This window comes from Carya illinoinensis, chromosome 3, assembly GCF_018687715.1.
Source record: "Carya illinoinensis cultivar Pawnee chromosome 3, C.illinoinensisPawnee_v1, whole genome shotgun sequence".
NCBI lineage: Eukaryota > Viridiplantae > Streptophyta > Magnoliopsida > Fagales > Juglandaceae > Carya > Carya illinoinensis.
The window spans coordinates 44,059,339-44,078,115 of NC_056754.1; the positions used below are offsets into that span (position 1 = coordinate 44,059,339).

The 18,777-nt window shown below is 35.3% G+C and overlaps 2 protein-coding genes across 6 annotated transcripts; one reads left to right on the plus strand and one right to left on the minus strand.

Annotated features, from left to right (window-relative positions):
* Positions 1–401: 401 nt before the first annotated feature.
* On the plus strand, positions 402–4,002 carry LOC122304328. 2 transcript variants are annotated; one of them, XM_043116542.1, is made up of 6 exons: positions 428–557; positions 739–1,207; positions 1,340–1,502; positions 2,013–2,096; positions 2,201–2,404; positions 3,581–4,002. In XM_043116542.1, exons 2-6 carry the CDS (start codon positions 1,205–1,207, stop codon positions 3,673–3,675), a joined length of 549 nt encoding a protein of 182 aa, XP_042972476.1. In that variant the 5' UTR covers positions 428–557; positions 739–1,204; the 3' UTR covers positions 3,676–4,002. The 2 variants fall into 2 exon arrangements, with proteins under 2 accessions (XP_042972475.1, XP_042972476.1); XM_043116541.1 differs by lacking the exon at positions 739–1,207 and having other exon boundaries at positions 402–557.
* Positions 4,003–4,801: 799 nt separating this feature from the next.
* Positions 4,802–13,069, minus strand: LOC122304327 (U-box domain-containing protein 34-like). 4 transcript variants are annotated; one of them, XM_043116539.1, is made up of 9 exons: positions 12,837–13,068; positions 10,515–10,636; positions 10,311–10,426; positions 8,194–8,315; positions 7,813–8,021; positions 7,624–7,725; positions 6,801–7,229; positions 5,107–5,856; positions 4,802–5,030 (listed from the first exon to the last, which is right to left on the minus strand). In XM_043116539.1, the coding sequence occupies exons 1-9, from the start codon at positions 12,994–12,996 to the stop codon at positions 4,836–4,838; spliced, it is 2,205 nt and encodes a 734-aa protein (XP_042972473.1). In that variant the 5' UTR covers positions 12,997–13,068; the 3' UTR covers positions 4,802–4,835. The 4 variants fall into 4 exon arrangements, with proteins under 4 accessions (XP_042972473.1, XP_042972472.1, XP_042972474.1 ...); XM_043116538.1 differs by having other exon boundaries at positions 7,813–8,120; XM_043116540.1 differs by lacking the exon at positions 12,837–13,068 and adding an exon at positions 11,852–12,818 and having other exon boundaries at positions 7,813–8,120.
* Positions 13,070–18,777: the final 5,708 nt, after the last annotated feature.

Consider the following 18,777-nt stretch of genomic DNA (forward strand, 5'->3'; position numbering starts at 1 on the left):
TTAAAAAAAATTATCTAATTACTTTAATTAAGTATAAATAGTAGAATATATATAAATATATGATGTATTAACTATTTATATATAATGACATAAATTATCATATGATTTATAATATATTATTAACTGATAGTATATATTATTTAATATTTTATATAGTCAATAATAATAAATTTGATGAAAATTATATTATTAATTTATATACTTATTATATAAAAATAATATATTAAATAATTTAAAAAAATTTAATATATATATATATATAAGGATTTGGTCCAGTCCGGTCCAAAAGATATAGACCCCCGGATCCAGACTGAACCCCTTCAATCCCACAAATTGTAGACTTACCGATTGGATCGGACCGAAAACTTTACTCATCTTATCACGTAGTTTAGATAATGAATTATTTTATGCCAATAAAAATTATATTTATTTAATATTTTTGGGTGAAAAATGTGAGCCAAGAACCAAGGAGTGGTTAACAGCAGACCCAGATGAGTTCCTGCTCTTCCATGGCTTCCCTTCTCAGTCCACGTCCCACGGCATCTCTCATGAACAAGGTAGTTTGATCATAAATCGCTGTTTGAAAGTCTCTAGGCACAACGATTTCAACCTCAAATCTGATTAATTTAATTTAATTTTTTTTATTTTTTATTTTTTTAAAACTAAAGTGCGCTTGGAGAGCGATTGTATAACCCTTCAAATTACCTTCAAGAATGTTAAGGCTGCGTGTTGTGGCAGTGGCAGTGGGGCTAACGGGGGAATGAATTGTGGAGGAAGAATGGAACAGAACCATACAAATTATGCAGTAATCCAAGCGAGTTTGTGTGGTTTGAGGTGGCCATACAACTGAAAGTGCTAACCGCCAGTTAGCAGAGCTGATATGGAGTGGAACACAAAGCGTCTCAGGGCCTTACGATGTCAAACATTTATTCCAACACGCACAATAGCTTTCTTGTGTTGTTTTTGGATATTGAAGTTGTTGATATAAGTTAATCACAACTTTTTCTCAATTAATAGTCACTTGTTTTGAAAAGTTTGAAAAAAAAACTATGGTCATGAATAAAGAAGACCCAGATGAGTTGCTGCAATGGAGGATTTCTGTTTTATGTTAGGGTGCCGTCTAAGCTTGTGTTGGTATTACTGGAGTTTACATGATTGAACTACGCCATTTGGCTTAAGGTTCTTGGCGGGGATATTGATAGGAATGGTTAGGAGCTACTTAAGACCGTTGCACCTCTTGTGTTTTCTGTTCATATTTCCAGTTATTCATATCAATTTTCTTTTATTACCCTGATATTATCCTGATGATTTTGAGGACTCTCTCTATCTTTTATTGCAGGTGAATCGTGTGAGTTCCATTACCTCTACAATCACACAACCCAAAGCTCATCTGACTTTTATGAAAAATGAAAGATTGCACGGGCTTAGTTTAATGACAAATGCTAAGATGGCTGTTGAAGGGGAAGTGCTGGGGAAAGAATCAGTCAGTGTCGATGGCAAAGGTTGCAATTCTTGTCATTTTCTACTTAAATGGATTTAGCTGGATCTTTTGTGCTTGACGTTCCTAGTTCATTCAAAGTTGAATAAGGATTGCGAGAGAGAATATCAGCTCGGTTGTGTTATTGCATGGTTGGAATCTAATAACATTCTGGTATTGGAAGATACAAATAAATTTAAATTTAAGGTGATAGAAACCATTGGAAAAATAATAAGAAAGGTTCTCGAAAGCATGCATGTGCTTGCCGTAAAATGTTCTCTAGATAGTTAGATTTACCCATTTTCTATCAATATCTCTTTACACGTTAGGAATTCCCTCATCTATAGAAAAATGGGCAGAAGTATATGTCCTGTCTCCCCTTCCCCAACAGATACGTTGGCGCAGACAGAGAGAGAGAGAGAGGGTTAAGCTGTTGGCTATGTAAATCATGATCTACTTTAACATTACACATTTGTTTTTCCCTTATGTGATATCAAGTTCGATGCTTTTAATCTTTTGGCTGCTATTGATGTAGATTATGGAGTTGTTAGTGTCCACCATGTTGGAATTCTGTGTGAAAACCTTGAGAGGTCACTCGAGTTCTATCAGAATGTTCTAGGTATGTTAATTTTCCATGCTAATGTTTAATTGACATTTTTTTATACAGAAGAACATTAGTTTAAGAACAGCTTTTCCTTTTCTTTTTGGATGGTAAAAAATTAGGTCTTGAAATAAATGAGGCAAGGCCAGAGGATAAGCTCCCTTATAGAGGTGCTTGGTTGTGGGTGGGTTCTGAGATGATTCATTTGATGGAGCTTCCCAATCCAGACCCCTTAACTGGACGGCCTCAACATGGTGGCCGGGATCGTCATACTTGTATTGCTATTAGGGATGTGTCTAAGCTAAAAACAATCCTTGATAAAGCTGGTAAGTTCTACTTTTCTTCAATCTGTCAGTTTTTCCCTGTAAAACCAATGTTGCCCATATACAGGGTTGTGTAGGTAGATTTTCTTTTGACTTTTCCCCCCGTTGTATTGGAATTATATTGAAGCCAAAAGTAGAGTACAAAAGATCGGGGTTTAAATGCACCCCCATGCATCAGCTCTAAGCTGAGCCATTTCATAAGGGAGGGGTTCCTAAAGAACAAAAGATAAAGCTCGGTCACAGCCTTTGTTGGCTAGCAGATCAGCACAGAAGTTCCTGTGTCTGTGCGAGTGTTGGATTAAGGCAAAGTCCTGCAATTAGATATTACAGAGCTCTATTTATTAGTATGTACCGGAGGTGTGAATTTGGACTGCTTGGCATCCAGTTCAACATATAGTCTTTGCCAATATCCAATGCCACTGAAAGACCATCCCTCAAACTCCATAGTTTAGTTTCTGTGCTTCTTGTGACTCCAATGTTATGGGAGAAATCATTAACTCATTTCCCCATTGTGATCTTAAAATTCCCCTGGCTCCTTCCTGTACCGTAGGTATTGAGTTGTGCTGGAGTCATTTATTAGGAAGGTTTATGTTCTCGTACAAGGAGGGAAAGGCCACGATATATTCAAGGCCTTTGGTTTGTATTTACTTATCAAAATAAATGTTCAAGGCCTTTGGTCCTGGCTGAAGATAAAGAATTGGCTGATGGACATAGGATTCCAAAACCAATTTGTTGATTCTGATTCAAGGAAGCTAGCATTCCGTAGGAAAGAAAATACTTTAGTGAACTAAGTGAATGTGCTATTGGACTTCTTAAAGGCAGTTGTCTTTTAGCCATTGTTCAAATTACATCAGGAGGAAACTAGGAAGAGTCTATCATACTGTGAAATTCAAAAGGATGGGTGAAATTACACTCATGAATAATGTGAATTGTTGTTTCGGAACGGTTAGCACAAGAGGGGCAAGAGTCCTGGATGATAATAGAATCAGAAAGCAACAGATTTCTGTTGGTATGTCTATGATATTGCATAACCAAATAAAAGTTTTTGATATTCAGAAGAGCATCACAGTCGAAATCTGAGTCCAGTTAAACGATGTAGGCTCTCAATTTCAGTTAAAATTTTCAAATGGCAGTTTCATACTTAAGGACTAGGTGTGCCTTATTCACTATATTTTGCAGGTATTCCCTACACGCTGAGCCGCTCCGGGAGGCCAGCAATTTTTACACGAGATCCGGATGCAAATGCTCTAGAATTTACTCAAGTGGATGTCTGAAACATTTGAACATCTGGCGCGTAAACTTACAGTGTTAGTATCAATGAAAAACACTTTTGAATGGAGCATTTAATCTTTGGCAGGTATTCTGTTGGTGGCCCAGGAATACCCATATTATGTAATATTTGATGCACAGAAACTACATATACAGGTATTCAGAAAATAAATGTATCCCCCAACGATGATTTTCTAAGCCATCGGTTCTACAATTTGCTAGAAATGGGAGTGTGATGTTATGAGCTAAACCTGCATGTTTGGCAGAAAACACTCAAAATTGTAAGTATGTTTGGCAGAATATATGAACATATTTCTGAGGTGGTCCTTAAATTATCTTGCAATTTGAATAAGAAAGTATGAATAGAAGATAGATGGTAAGCAGAAAGGAGTACATGCTACGGGAGACATCACAGGTCACACTAACAGCTGAAAGAAACATCTGAAATACATAAATTAACCCATTGCGAGGGAACACTTCAATAATACAGCAGTCTGATCCAAGGCCTGCGACGTACGGATTAGTTAGGAAAGCATGGTTAGATTGAATGGATTCTGAGGTAAAAGATATTGCAACATTAGCTGCTTGTCGTCGCTGTAGAAACTCCTGTCACTAGTTGAGCTTGACATTATTTTCGAGTTATATTTATGTTCATCAATAGCCGATAAATTATTTAATAAAAGAGTCTAAACCTAAATTAGACAGATCAAATCTTGAACTGCTTGTGGAGTTATTTTATTTTCTTTTACATCCTAAATGTTAATCTAACAAACAGCAGAAATTGAAGTGGGCTGCTTCAATGATGTGTCGCATGATTATGTCATTAAAAATTAGTTTAAACAGTTTTATTAGCATTGATATTTTATAATAAGATTAGAGCACCGCAGCATCTACTCTACAACTACATAAACAATTTTCCGAGATCAAAACTTCAAAAGCCCCGCACACTCCTTTGAAAGAATTTTATTTTATTTTATTTTTATGAGCCTCAAATTTCCTTTTTCAAAGGGAGTGCGAAACTTCACACCCTACGTCATTCACAACCTAGATCACACCTTCCCTTCCCCCTCCCCCCCCCGAAAAAAAACCCAAAAAAAATAAAAATAAAAAAAGAAGAAAGAAAAAGCTCGCTTGCACAAACCAACAACAATTACTTATAATAATTCTAGGCATGTGTAAATGTCACACGTGATCTCCACTCCTGGATGGCAGAACGTAGCGTGTGGTTTGGAGTTAAAGTAAAATGCTGGAGTCTGTGTCTTGTCACAGGGGATACATTATGTTTCTTGAGCCATGCCTTAATTGCTTCGTGCTCATAAGTAAAACCATCAGCAGCAATGTGTGGGTCATCCATGATTTCCTGCATGGAAGAAAGCAATATTTGAGATGCACGCTCAGAGAACCAAATCCATCTAGTGAAGTGTAATCTATTTTACCTGTAGGATTGGGCAGAAGTAGTGCTTTGGTGCATAAATATTCTCTCTTTCTATTCTCAAACTAGCTTTTGCAACTTCACTAACTCTTTTGAGGACCGGCAGAACTTCGGTGTCAAGATCTGGTCTATCCCTGCATCTGAGTTTGGAACACCTCAGTGCAATTCGAGTTAATTCCTCTGTTTCAGCCAATGGCCAATCTCTGACTGACTTATCTAGGATGTCAGGAAGGGAGTCGTTTGTAATGGCATTTTCAATAATCAACGGCAGGCCATTTGGTTGCCGGCCTGTTAACAGCTGGAAGGTTATGACCGCAAAAGCATATAAATCTGACTTGGGTCGGATGGTGCCAGTTCTAAGATATTCTGGGTCCATGTAGCAAAGTGTGCCAGCAAGGATTGATTCTCTGTACTCCGTGACATCGTCAGGCACGACATCATAAATAAGTTTAGCAAGCCCAACATCTCCAATTTTGCTCACATTATTTCGGTCTAACAAGATATTACCCGGTTTGAGATCTCGATGGACAATTGGATCTGGCTTTGAATTATGTAAGAATGCAAGTCCACAAGCTACTTCAAAAACTATCTGGAACCGAACGAACCAAGGAAGTGGTGCTTTCCCATTTCGATGGAAAATATATTCCTCCAAGCTTCCATTTTCCAAGTATTCATAGACCAGGCAACCACTCTCAGGACAGGCTCCAAGCAACAAAACCACGTTGGGATGGCGCAGCTGGCTTAGAACTTCAACCTAAGAAAAGTTGGGAGTGAACAGAAGGAAACAGTTTCATCAAAATTGCAGCAACAAACCATAGATTCAGGAAATTCAGAACCAAAGTAATTTGCAAACAAGCATTTATTAGAAAAAAGCATAAAAAAGATGGGAAAGGCAGGGTTACCAAATTCAACTAGAGTTTTACAATGAAACTGGAAGTTATTCGAGACGATTTGAGTGAAGGAATTGGTGGTAGGAAACCATGTAAAAAATAAGGGGCCTGATAGATTACTGAAGAAGAAAAAATCCCTAAATTCTCAACAGGAAAGTTTGCTAGTAAAGTATTCAAAGGGAGACCAAACCCATTTCTGCCAAACTGTCATCTTACAATATGTTTGGCTGAGGGGAGAGAGGACCAAAAGGACAAGGGTGGAGAGAAAAGGGAGGGAAGTGACCTACCAAAAGGAAAGCAAAGAGAGAGAAGTGAAGGGAGATAAGGGATTCCCTCTTGCTCCCAGCCCACCATTCCATCTCCTCCCAAATGCAATAGAGAAGATAGAGAAAGACCATGTTGAATAATAATAGTTAGGCTGTTAGCGGGCCCACAACACAATCGGGCTTCTCTTTGATTTCCTCAGAGTCTAGACAAACAAATTTCTTGAGTAAAAAACCACATTCCTTCGTTCTTTCCTTTCCCTACCTTCCCCCCATCTAGCCAACAAGCACTGTGTAGGAATTTAAGGGAGTTCAAAGAACATTTGGGAGCTTTCACCAATGTAAAAGGATTTTATTAAAAAAAAATTGACTTGGTTAATCAGATGATCCCAAGTAGTGAGTTTTCGAGCATTTCTAAATTTCTAAAACAAATTCAAGAACTTCAAAAAAGGAACCCTTGATAGAAGACAGCAGGAGAGATAAGCTGAGTCTAGAGAGAGATATTACTGTGACTGAAAAATGCAACAGACTTAAGCTAAAAATACCTCTTTGAGAAACTCCTCTTTCTTGCCAGTTGCATCATGACTTAGAACCTTTACAGCTACTGGAGTGTGATCAAGACTGCACTTGTAAACTTTCCCATACCCACCTTCACCAATCACGTTACTCTCAGAGAAGAATTCTGTTGCTGCCTCTATTTCATCCCTAGTATACCTTCTGTACCTCAAGTCGCCAGAGAATAGTGCATCAACAATTGTCTGTTTCCCTAAGGAAGCCTTGAGGGCATTCAGTTCAGCTATCTTCCTTTCATTAGCCTCTTTAGCAAGCACCTTTTTTGCCTCCTGAACCTCCTTTATAGCTTCCAAATACTTGGCTTTATCTTCAGCAGCAATTTTTCTAAGAGCTTCTTCTCTTTCTAGACCAGCATTCACTCTTCTAGCCTCTTCAAGGCATTCAGAAGAAAGTAACTCGACCTACAAATTGAGGAACTAATGGTTAAAGGGTCCATGGTATGTGAGATTGCCATAAGTTTTTCTCTCAGCCAATCAAAATAGCGCATCTTCTCCAAGACCATATTTATAGTTACACCATAAATCTGAAATTTTGCGAACATAATGCAAAAGCTTTGGATGCAAATAAAATAAATTTGATTTTGAAATATATTACACACCTAGTTAAAACCTACAAGAAATCCTAAACTACTGATTTTCATTTATTTTGTTTTTTCTTGAAAGGTAGGAAGTAAAAAGAAATTTAGTTCAAGTTCTCAACCTTATGCCTACAAATCTTTGGAACATCATGGGATGATAAACCTCAAACATCTTATTATTTACCAGTATCATGTTACCAAGAGATCAAACCTCTTACATTGATTTGAGCATGAACCAGCTCTTCACAGGCTCGTTCATACAAGGCAACAGTATTCTGAATTTCTAGTCTCAGTTGTTCTACTTCAGCTTGCATATCCGACTGCACAGAAGTATTCGGATCATACTTGCATGCCAAAAAAAAAAAACAGAGAGATAGCTTTAAAAGTTTCTTTAAAATTAATCTTACCTGCCCAGATATTGTAGAGAAGAAGGAATTGCAGCGCTTGATAGTTTCAATGTCGCCTCCAACGTTGCGGTGATTCCCTTCCTGATCTAAACTGGCATTTTCAGAAGAATTCACATTTGCAGAAGAATCCATATTTGTTGATGTTTGAGAATTCAGGTAACTAAGCTGTGATATTGATGATGCTCCAAAGCTTTTTTGAACCTTGGGTTCTACATGGGGAGAATGAAGCCCAGATATTTGTTCAGTATTGTCGCTGGAAACTTCCCCATAATCTCTTTCAGTATACATCACATGCTTAGAATTGGTCTCTGTAAGAGGAAGGGATAAAACAATTAACAACATGAAAAATTGTTTCCTGAGATATCATGTACTTCAACTTACCACCAGCGGATGAGGAACCAGCTGGTTTTGTAAGTATATTGCATCTAGATACAATATAAATATCGCAACTGCCAGAAACACCTCTCAGAACAGCTGTCGGTACTCCTGGTCCCTTTAGCTTCCTAAAAGAAATTGTGATAAATTAGCAACAGCACCAAAAACGAAGAATATGAAACCGTCCCCACCCCCCAACCCCAAAAGGAAGGGGAAAAAAAGAGCCAAAACTGTTAGATGAGTTGAGGGAATTACACTTATAAGCATCACAATTTTTTTTATTGGTAAAAGTAAGACTATAATGAATCAATGGAATATGCATAGCCCAAGTATACGAGCATAAAAAAGTTCCTTTTTTTTTTTTTATAGATAAAAGAAGTTTTATTGATTCTCGTAAATAGGCAAAACCCGAGTACACAGGGAGTATACAAGAAAAGCTTAGTTACAAAAGCTACGTGGTATGGATAGTAGCATACAAATCATTAAGACTCGTTCCATTCCATGCAATAGAATGGGCCCAAACCAACAGAGTATGAAAAAAGTAATCCCTAAAGCTGTTCGGGGAGTGTTCCTTATCCTCAAAACAACGGCCATTTCTTTCGTTCCATGTGCACCATATTAGGCATAAAGGTATCATCTTCCATACAGCAGCAATCTGGCAATTGCCCTTAATCCTTTGCCAACAAGACAATAGGTCTATCACCCTCTTGGGCATGACCCACGCAATGTCAAGCCTCGAGAAGATTGCATCCCATAAAGCCTTAACTACTTCGCAATGAAGGAGAAGGTGATCCGCTGATTTGCTGTTACGTTTGCACATGTAGCACCAATCCATTATATAAAATCCACGCTTTCTTAGTTTGTCGATTGTTAAGATTTTGCCATGGGAGGCCACCCAACCAAAAAAAGCGACTTTGAGGGGAACATTACTCCTCCAAATACTCTTCCAAGGGAAAGCATTGGAGGAATGGGTCGACAAGGCTTTATGGTATGAACGAACTGAAAATTTCTTCTTTCTTGTGCCAGTCCAAAGTAGTTTGTCCTCCCTTCCTACCCTTAACTTCAGTGAATATAGCACTCTATAGAACTCAGTGATGTCCCCCATCTCCCAATTTTGTACAGCTCTAGTGAAACTCACGGACCAAGTGATGGAGTCAGAATTATTGCACATATTATCAGCCACTGAAGAACCTTGGTCCAAAGTGATCCTATAAAGAGAAGGAAAAGCGTTTTTCAAGATCATGTCTCCACATCAACAGTCATGCCAAAATTTTGTCCGCGTGCCTCTTCCCACCTCGAACCTATAGTTGCCAAGAAAATCATCCCAGCCCTTCTGAATATGTTTCCAAACTCCCACGCCATAGGCCCCTCTGACTTCATTTGAGCACCAACCTCCCCATACATTCCCATATTTGATCTCTAAAATATTTTTCCAAAGGGCGTCTCCCTCGAGATGAAAGCACCATAACCATTTCCCAAGGAGTGCCTTGTTAAAGGTTCTCAAATTCCGTAGGCCCAAACCGCCACAAAATAATGGGGTGCATACTTTTTCTCATTTGATCAAATGGAATTTCTTTGTATTCTCTAGCCCTCCCCAAAGGAAGTCACGAAAGATATTTTCCAATTTATTCGAAACCCCTGCAAGCACTGGAAATAGCGAGAGGAAATACATTGGGAGATTGGATAATGTACTTTTAATAAGTGTGATTCTCCCGCCCTTAGACAAATATGTAGTACTTGGATGTCATTAGATTATCTATTAACGTAGCCAAAAATTTCAAATCAACTTGTGCTACAAAATACAAGCTTATAAACTCCCATGATTAAAAATACTAGAGCAGCATCCAGGTTCTAGGATATGCAAGATCAAACATAAGATAACCATAATGAGAAAAAAGCAGTCATAACAACATAGTTTTTATACAGGTGTCTTCTCTCGTGCAGTACAAGTGTTCTTAGATTGCACATAATTGGTGTCCTCAATAAAGTTCATACATCTTGCGCCAAATGGTCAAGACAACACTATCTTGATGATTGCATATCAGAAATGGACATATTTCTAACCACAGAGATTATTAGCATATAAGAAAAGCATGATACTTAAAGTAAGAATGATCTCATACCTCATAACAAAATTTAAGGAGCAAGAGCCCAATACTAAACTCTGAATTCTTGACTCAGATATATATCTAAGAAGTGCAGTTGCAGGATCATTATCCTCCAGAAGCAAAGTTTCCACCTATACAAGTTATCAGAGTAACATTCATAACTCATCACAAGCTCAACATGAACAAGTTAACCTAGCTTGACAGAGACAATAATCTCACCTTTCTTGTCTTGCATAGTTCCTGAAATGGGACAAAGATTTCTTCAAACTTTAGTTTCACATCCTCCATGTACATCTCCACCACATTTTCAGCCAGTTCTTCCACAGGAATATGCTCTCCTGCTGTATTTAAGAAAAAAGACCAACCCAACTGTCATAACATTAAAGTAACTCACCTGCACAACTCATCAGCTATCCAAATTAGTGTCCAATCCTAACAGAATATTACTTTATTATGGCCCTGCTTTGGAGAGGTTCTCTTATGGGCACCAAGGTGGACCTAGTCTTAAAGATCTTTTGTAAATTCCAAATGGGCTAATTACAAGGTCAAGAGCCAAGAAGATCAAGGAAGCAATATAAGGATTGATGCAATCTATTTGGGATGAAGCTAGCAAGACTCCAACAGTCAATATGGGCTTAAAGAAAGGAGAACCAGTTTTGATCCATTTGATGCAAGCTATGGAAGAGTGCAACATGACTTAGGAATTAAGGATTTATTATTTGAGCCTATTATTATGTTTATGTGATTAAATTCCTTGGACTTATTTATTTTATTAAAATGGCTGATTTTATTAGTTATATGAATTAGTTTAGAATAACTGGTCTTGAGGATGCTTGGCCCACATATGTCTTATTTTATGAACTAGGGTTTTAAGGGAATTACGATTATTAATACTTGTAGGGGCGCCGGCCTAGGGGGCTTATAAGGCCTTGCATTTTCGGCCATGAGGGCAATTTGGGAAAGGATCTTATTTTGGGGCGCCTAGGGTTTCTTTGGGGGAATATTTTCAGCCAGGGGTTTTTGAGAAAAGGGTTTTAATTTTCAGCTAGGGTTTTAATTGGGGTTTGGGTATTTAAGCTATTGTAGCCACATTTTACAAAGTTTATGAAATTTGATGAATATTTTTTATTGTGAGTTGAGTTAATTTCCTTTTGTTCTTGAATGAACTTTTAAACTTATCAAAGGAAAATCATAACTTTTGTGGTGTTCTTCCCAATAATTTAGGTTCTTGAGACAAGTTCTTCAACAGGTCTAGATTTCCTATAATCTAGGTTCTTGAAACGAATTCTTCAACAGGTCTAGATTTTCCATTGGTTTGATTTTGGCTTTATTGGGTGATTTTTCAAATTAATTGTGGGTTCAAGGGATTTCAATCCAATGGATTCATATCATTCCCCGACATCAAAAAAAAAAAAAAAACACAATATTACTTTATTATGAGTAGGATAAAATTTTATTAATGATGAGAAGGATTTTTATGCCATACACAAGAAGCATACATGAATCACTGAACAAACAAAAGGGAAAAGTGCTATAAAATCTTGAAAATTAGATACCTATAAAAAAATCTTGAAGATTAGATGTGGAGAAAGGAGCACCATAATGGGCCTTTGTCCAATGATACAAGGTGAAACAAACGACTTTAACTCCGACACCAACTTTTCAAAATCCTCAAAGCAATGCTGGTTCCTTTCCCTCCATAAACACCAAAATACACACAGTAGAACCAACTTGCGAAGGCATCACACAATTAAATCCCAAAGAGATTGAAGATTATGCTCCATAGTATGTTGGCACTCTCGCAATGTAAAAGAGTTTTCCAAGGTAAGAATTTTCCCCAGTGCCGTATACGTTAAGTGAAGAAAACGACTCTGAGAGGAGCCCTTTTTCTCCAAATAAGCAACCACGGGAAATGAGACTTCAAGTGATCATGTAACACATTGTAGTGTCGCTTCACTTCAAGCATACCTCTCCTGGATGTAATCAAACCCTTTTATCATCTCCACTTCGTCCCACCCGACATGGGTACAACCTCCATCCCGTCCCACGAACATTGTACTTATTTACCATGTTCTCTTACTGGGGGGATTCAGTTAATTGCCAAAATAGTGGGTAATGCCGTAACTGTATCTTAGAAAGTTGACCTCAATAGTGTGTAATAGTATCTTGGAAAGTTTACCTCACGCAGAAATAAACCAATCAAGGATAATTGGCAGGATTCCGTGAAAACACATGAAAATATGCTCCCGTTTGCTGGAGTTTTAAGTGTAATGGAATCCATACTAACAACCAAAAGAAATAGATAACATGATACCAACATCAATACATTTTCAAAGTTAACCCAGATAAGTCAACCCAGCGCCAGAACTCAATCAAACTGAACAAAAGAAATTAATTTGCCAGTCCACGAGACGCAGATAAGAAAAATCCGAAGAGTCTAAGAGCAGAAATTGCTAGAAGTAAAGACATCAAGTCTTCATTTTTCCCAACTCTTTCTCGGCAAACAAACAGAGCAGGGAGAAACAAATGAAAGAAACGTACACGGAGTCGGGATTGCAGTTATTTTGGGCATAACATGGACTAAGACGAAGCGATCTGCTTTGGGCATGAGATTCTTAACCGCCCACCGAACAGCTCGTCTGCTTCCCCTGCCTCCTCCTCCGCCAGGGCCACCGTTCACTGCAACTGCCACTGACGTCATCGCATCCAGAGACGCAAGACCTTAGGGAGCACTGAAAAAATATGGAGTTAGTTACATAATCTATATTATGCACGGCTCTTTGGATTTTTAATAATATATACAATTATTCGTTCGTGGAATTGCATGCCATTCCTGTTATTTTCATAAGACACCACCACCTTTTTTATTATTATTTTAAAAATAATATTGTTCTTATTTTTAATTTAATTTTAACTTTAAAAAAAATTAGATGGTGACCGGACCACCATGTTTTTATTTTATTTTATGAACCTGAAAAATAAATTAATAATGATGGCTTTTCCTGTAGAGATGAGAAGTGACAGGTTAAGAACTCTAGAATTTTTTTTATAGAGTGTTGATATATCCATGCAGTTCGAAAACTCACCCAATTAGTTTAATTTTTTTATATTTTTAAATATTTTTTAAAAATAAAAAAATTCACAATATCATTAAAAAAATACTTTTTTAATCAGTAAATAAAAAAATAAAAAAAATTCCAAACACAACTTCTAGACTCATATTTGTGTCCTAAAGTATTTCTGATTTTTATAATACAAATCTTGAAATTATCATTGTCACATAGGTCTAAACCCGTTTGATTGTTTAACTCAATTCAGTTCAGTCTAATTTTAAACTGAATTTAATATCTAAATATTAAACTAAACTCAAAACTTTTTTATATGTGGGACTCACAACCTTTTTCAATTTTTTATAAATAGTAATAAACTCATCTTAACATTTAAACACATTTTAAATGGATTCTACGTAACTCACTCCATTAACTTAACTAAATAACTCAACTCAATTCAATTCAGTTCAACATCCAAACGCAGCCTAAGTTGACGGGTAGAATTAAATATGAATATAAGTAATACTATTAATTATTAGTTTTTATGATTATTTTTTCATCATCTTATAATACGATATTAAATTATTTGAAATTATTTATTATATTTTATTTGTAAGTCTATATTTAATATCACATTAAGAGATGTTTAGAGATTAATGATAAATAGATTTATCCTATAATCGTGAGCAATGCTGCTCATCTTTAACACTACCATTATGTGTGGGACATACTCTCATTCAATAAGTGAATTAATATGTGAAATATTTAATTAATAAGATAAAATGTAGAATTTGAGTTTGAATTGAAAATCTTTATTATGATATCATGTATAATCATTATTTATCTAAAAAAATTAAAACAAATGAAAATATATAGATTTAATTATTATAGTTTTAATAAAAATCACGTCCAAAACTAACAAGCTATTGAAAGAGTCAATGACCCAATATATATATACTCCAAAGCTTAATTTAGAAATAAGACTATTAAAATACAAAAATAAAAAATATTATTCATCATTTTCACACACACCCTACATATTATACATATTTTTATTTTTTAAAATTATTTTTTAATTTTATTGTTTCTAAATTTCTACACCACACATTTAATAAAAAAAAATATTTAAAAATTATATATAGTGTGAGTGTGGTATGAGAATGATGAATAAAAATTTTCTTTTAAAAAATAAATTAAGTTATAAAATAATTATTTTACAATATATATATATATATATATATGATAAAAAAAAATAGAGAGAGAGAACAAAAGTTGGCAAGAGGGGACCCCTCGAGGCTAATCATCAGGCTTGGCCACCGCTTCCGCTTGGTGGTCTCTGCTCTGGTCATTCCATGTGATGGCTGAGTTTAGGCCATCATAGGATGACAAGATTCGGTGTCATGTTGATATAATTTGATGGACGTTGCTACGTCCACAGATAATTTTTATTCATTATTATTAAAAAAAATTAATATTTTTTCTTTTACCATTTTTTAAAATTATAAAAAAATTATATATTCATTTAAAATTTTTATTTAATCACTAAGTAAAATTTAAAAATAAAAATAAAATTTGGCACCGAAATCAGGTGTATCTAGTGTTTTCCTAAATTTATCTTTATTTTATTTTAATTCTTAAATTTAAAAATAAAAGTATTTTTTATGCCAATATTGGTACAAACTATTTCATCTAAGTGCTATAGAAATAAATAGATTATATAAAAATAAATTTATAAGTGACGTGACTTCATGTGATCCGTTAATCTACTTTTATGAAGACTATACGCCGACCCGACCCGCAAATGGACTATTCTAATCCAACCCGAAATGATTGGATTCCGAACGGAACATCTTCCGCTCTCTTCAATTAGCCGATTACCCGACCCGAAATATTTCGGGTCGGGTTCGGTTATTCCGTTTTATACATATTAAAATTTTAAATTTTTTTATTTATTTTTTGTAATAGTTAAAAAAATAATTGTACTGAAACTATTAAAAAATAATAATATACTGAATGTATATATATAATATATATGGAGTTTATAATGATAAAAAGTTGTTTTTATTTTTTTCATTTTTGTGGATTTTGTAAGCAATAAAGTATGCTACTAGTACTAGCTACTAGCAGAGCCTAGCAGGGTCAGAGACAATAGTTTTTTATAAAGTTTTCAGAGACCAAAAAGAAGAAAAGCAGATCCGGGAAATCAAAACCGAAGATTGTAGATTCGTATTGACTGCATCTTCGGTTTGCTCTGCAGATGGAAGGATGCAGATAGAGAGCTATGGACCCCTTCGTAGCTTTGCTCTGCATCTTCGTTTTGCTCCAGCAAGGGAGTTGACTCGGCCGAAACTATTTTGCTGTTGCTGACTGATTCAGACCAGATCTGGATGAGGCACTGGAGGGTGCAGTTGGGTACGAACTCCTTGCTGTGGAGGACTTGCATGGTGGCCGGGCAGGTGTTGTTGCTGTTGTCGAGCCAACGTGAATACTGGAGCGGTCGTATGTGATCGGTTAATCGGGTAATTACCTATTCGACTCGTTTTCAAACGGGTAGTAAATGGAAATAACCGGTTCTGAACCGTTTTCAATCTGATCGGCTAAACTGTTACGGGTCGGGTCGGAACTCTTGAATCGGACCGGATGGGCGGCTTAATTGTTCACTCCTATTTATGATAATAATTTTATAATTTAACGTACCGATTTAAATTATGTCATTTTGTATATTGAATTTTATATAATCTCGTACTTCTTTTTCCATTATAATACAAGTGGTTTGTAATAGAATGACTTACTCATAGCACAAAAGGGATTATTTTTTAAAAATAAAAAATAAAATCTGCTTAGCAGCCCTACACGATACACCTACCTTTATTTTTTTATCTTTTTATTTTTTTCTCTCAACAATATGTGGTGTTAGACTAGTGAGTAGAATAACTCAAAAAAAAAAAAATGATTGAGATTTTGTAATAAAGTAGGGGGCGCCCTTAGTGGACATACCCATGCCACTTCGATATTGGGATGCCATGTATAATGCCTGGCACTCCTCCAGGCATTATGTCTAGGCTTATGGCCGTAACGTAGGCAACGGTTACCATGCGGAGGACCTCCATCCCTTGGCATAGCCATCTTTGGTTCTTTGAGTCTCTTTCTGTTCTGTGAGTGAAAAACTCTTAGACTGTAAGCATCTTGAGTGTGTTTCTATAAGATGGAGGTTTTGATGTTTACTATTCTACCATACTGTCTATGATTATATTTGATATGGTCTAAAAGGATATTGTTGGGAAAGCAGTTAGACTAATATTGAGTGACATGAGGGCGAAGCGAAAACTATTTGACAATGCATTTTAGTTGTTTTTACTAACATCAAATTTTGGTGCCACAATTTTGTAGTGACAAATTTTTTGAACACATCACGATAACTTAGAAGCAATTAAAGCATAGTTTTTTTTAATGTTATTGTTATTAACTCAAGAGGGATCAAATTTGCTTGATTTGATGCAATCGAATGAGTCTAAGATATATGAGACACTTTAGGGATGTTGCTATGTCAATCTTCTCTATGAGATATTTGGTATAGTGCTCCCATACAAATTTTTTTCTAGGTATACTCGATAGTCGCACTGCCTATTTGTTTGTATGAACTAGATAAATAACACATTGAGAGATATATACCTGAGACATGTCCACTATGTGCGAGTGGAAGATGCAATAAAGCAGGGGGCGCCCTTAGTGGGCGTGCCCCTGCCACTTCCCATATTGGGATACTACTCCAAGCGTTATATCTAGAGTTATGACCGTAACGTAGGTTGGCAAGGCTAGCCAACGGTTACCGTCCTCCATCCCTTGGCAAAGCTATCTTTGATTCTTTAGTCTCTCTCTATTCTGTTAGTGAAAAACTCTTAAGTTGTGAGCATCTTGAGTGTCTCTAGATTTATCTACGTAGCACACTCATACACCGAGATAAGACAAGTTCAAAAATTTGAATTCTGGATTCACTTATGAAATAACTATACAGGTTATCCTTGAGGTATTTTTTTAATGTGTATATTTTCATAAAATCTAACATATTTCAATCGGGAGAAGGGACATGGAGTTTCTAATGGAGACAATTGTTTCAAAATTCATGATAACACACAAGGAAAGAAATTATTTCTAAAATGAAAACTCGATGACCAAATCTTAATTAAGATAAAGTATAAGGGTTTATTGACCAAAAGTTTCTAAAATAATTTATTAAAAAAATGTTGAATAACAAATCACACAGAGAGAGAGAGAGAGAGAGAGAGAGAGAGAGAGAGAGAGAGAGAGAGAGAGAGAGAGAGAGACGTTGGGAATGATAATTATAATTGGAGTAAAGAATCTTGGTAAGAATAATTATGAGAAGAAAAATGAAAAGATATAACGGGAAGTATTTAAGTAGAATTGAAATGATTGCATATTTTGATTGAGTAAAGCAAGCACATGTTGGGTGTATTCAAGATGCCGAGATCTTTAATCCATTGCCCAATCCTGACTTTAGTAAGATTGAGTAATAGATCATACACATCATGTTCTTAGATATGTTGAGTTGTATCTTAAGCATTGGTTGCTTCGGGTTGGAAAAATATTTGGTTGGCAAAGAAATCATATAAAAATAATTATAAATTGTCATAATTTAATATGATATGATTTATTATAAAGTACTTTTTGTTATAATAAATAGATTTGACATATTACATTAAGGTTAGGTTTAGATAATTAATTTAAATAAGATGGGTTGAGATATAAGTTAAAAGTTGATTAAAATATTATTACTATCTGGAAAATATTGTAATCACAAAAGAATTATATAAAACTAATTTTATAAACTGATGTGACTTAATATAATTCATCATATCTAACAGATCAGATGAAACTACATTAGTTTTGAAATTTAAAAAAATTAAATTATTTATTATATTTTATATAAATTATAAAGATAATATAAGATAGATTAAGAGTATTTTTTTTAATATAAACTGAGTCTAAATCATGTTAGTATGTAAATTTAATTTTATAAAGGAACTTACTCTCAATGACTTATTTATGGGTATCCGGGCATTGACACGAAGTCAATTATATGGAAATGGTCATTATTATATTATACATTTATACAATTGAAAGCTTTCATTATTGATGTCTCCTCCTTTCCCATTTAGTAATTTACTAAAATAAGACCCATCTGTCTACCAATTGATGATAACAAGAATCCTAAATGTAAGGTAAATTTTACTCATCATCACCATCATTCCATACTTAATGCCAAAAACTTCAACTTTCCCTTTCCCAATTCACGAGGGGGTGTCAAATAATAATAAAATAATATTAAATATAATTTTAAAATATTTAAATTTTTCATATTTATTTTATAAAAAATAGAATTTATTATTATTTTTTATATAAATCTTAAATTT

Bases quoted from the DNA above. Each gene is read 5' to 3' on its own strand.
- LOC122304327 (XM_043116537.1), bottom strand. From the start codon at position 12,996: ATGACGTCAGTGGCAGTTGCAGTGAACGGTGGCCCTGGCGGAGGAGGA. The intron at 10,637-12,836 runs GTACGTTTCTTT...TCTTAAATACAG, and splicing joins AACTGCAATCCCGACTCCGT to CAGGAGAGCATATTCCTGTG. The intron at 8,316-10,310 runs GTATGAGATCAT...AATTTCTTTTAG, and splicing joins TCCTTAAATTTTGTTATGAG to GAAGCTAAAGGGACCAGGAG.
- LOC122304328 (XM_043116541.1), top strand. From the start codon at position 492: ATGAGTTCCTGCTCTTCCATGGCTTCCCTTCTCAGTCCACGTCCCACG. The intron at 2,097-2,200 runs GTATGTTAATTT...GTAAAAAATTAG, and splicing joins GTTCTATCAGAATGTTCTAG to GTCTTGAAATAAATGAGGCA. The intron at 2,405-3,580 runs GTAAGTTCTACT...TATATTTTGCAG, and splicing joins AACAATCCTTGATAAAGCTG to GTATTCCCTACACGCTGAGC.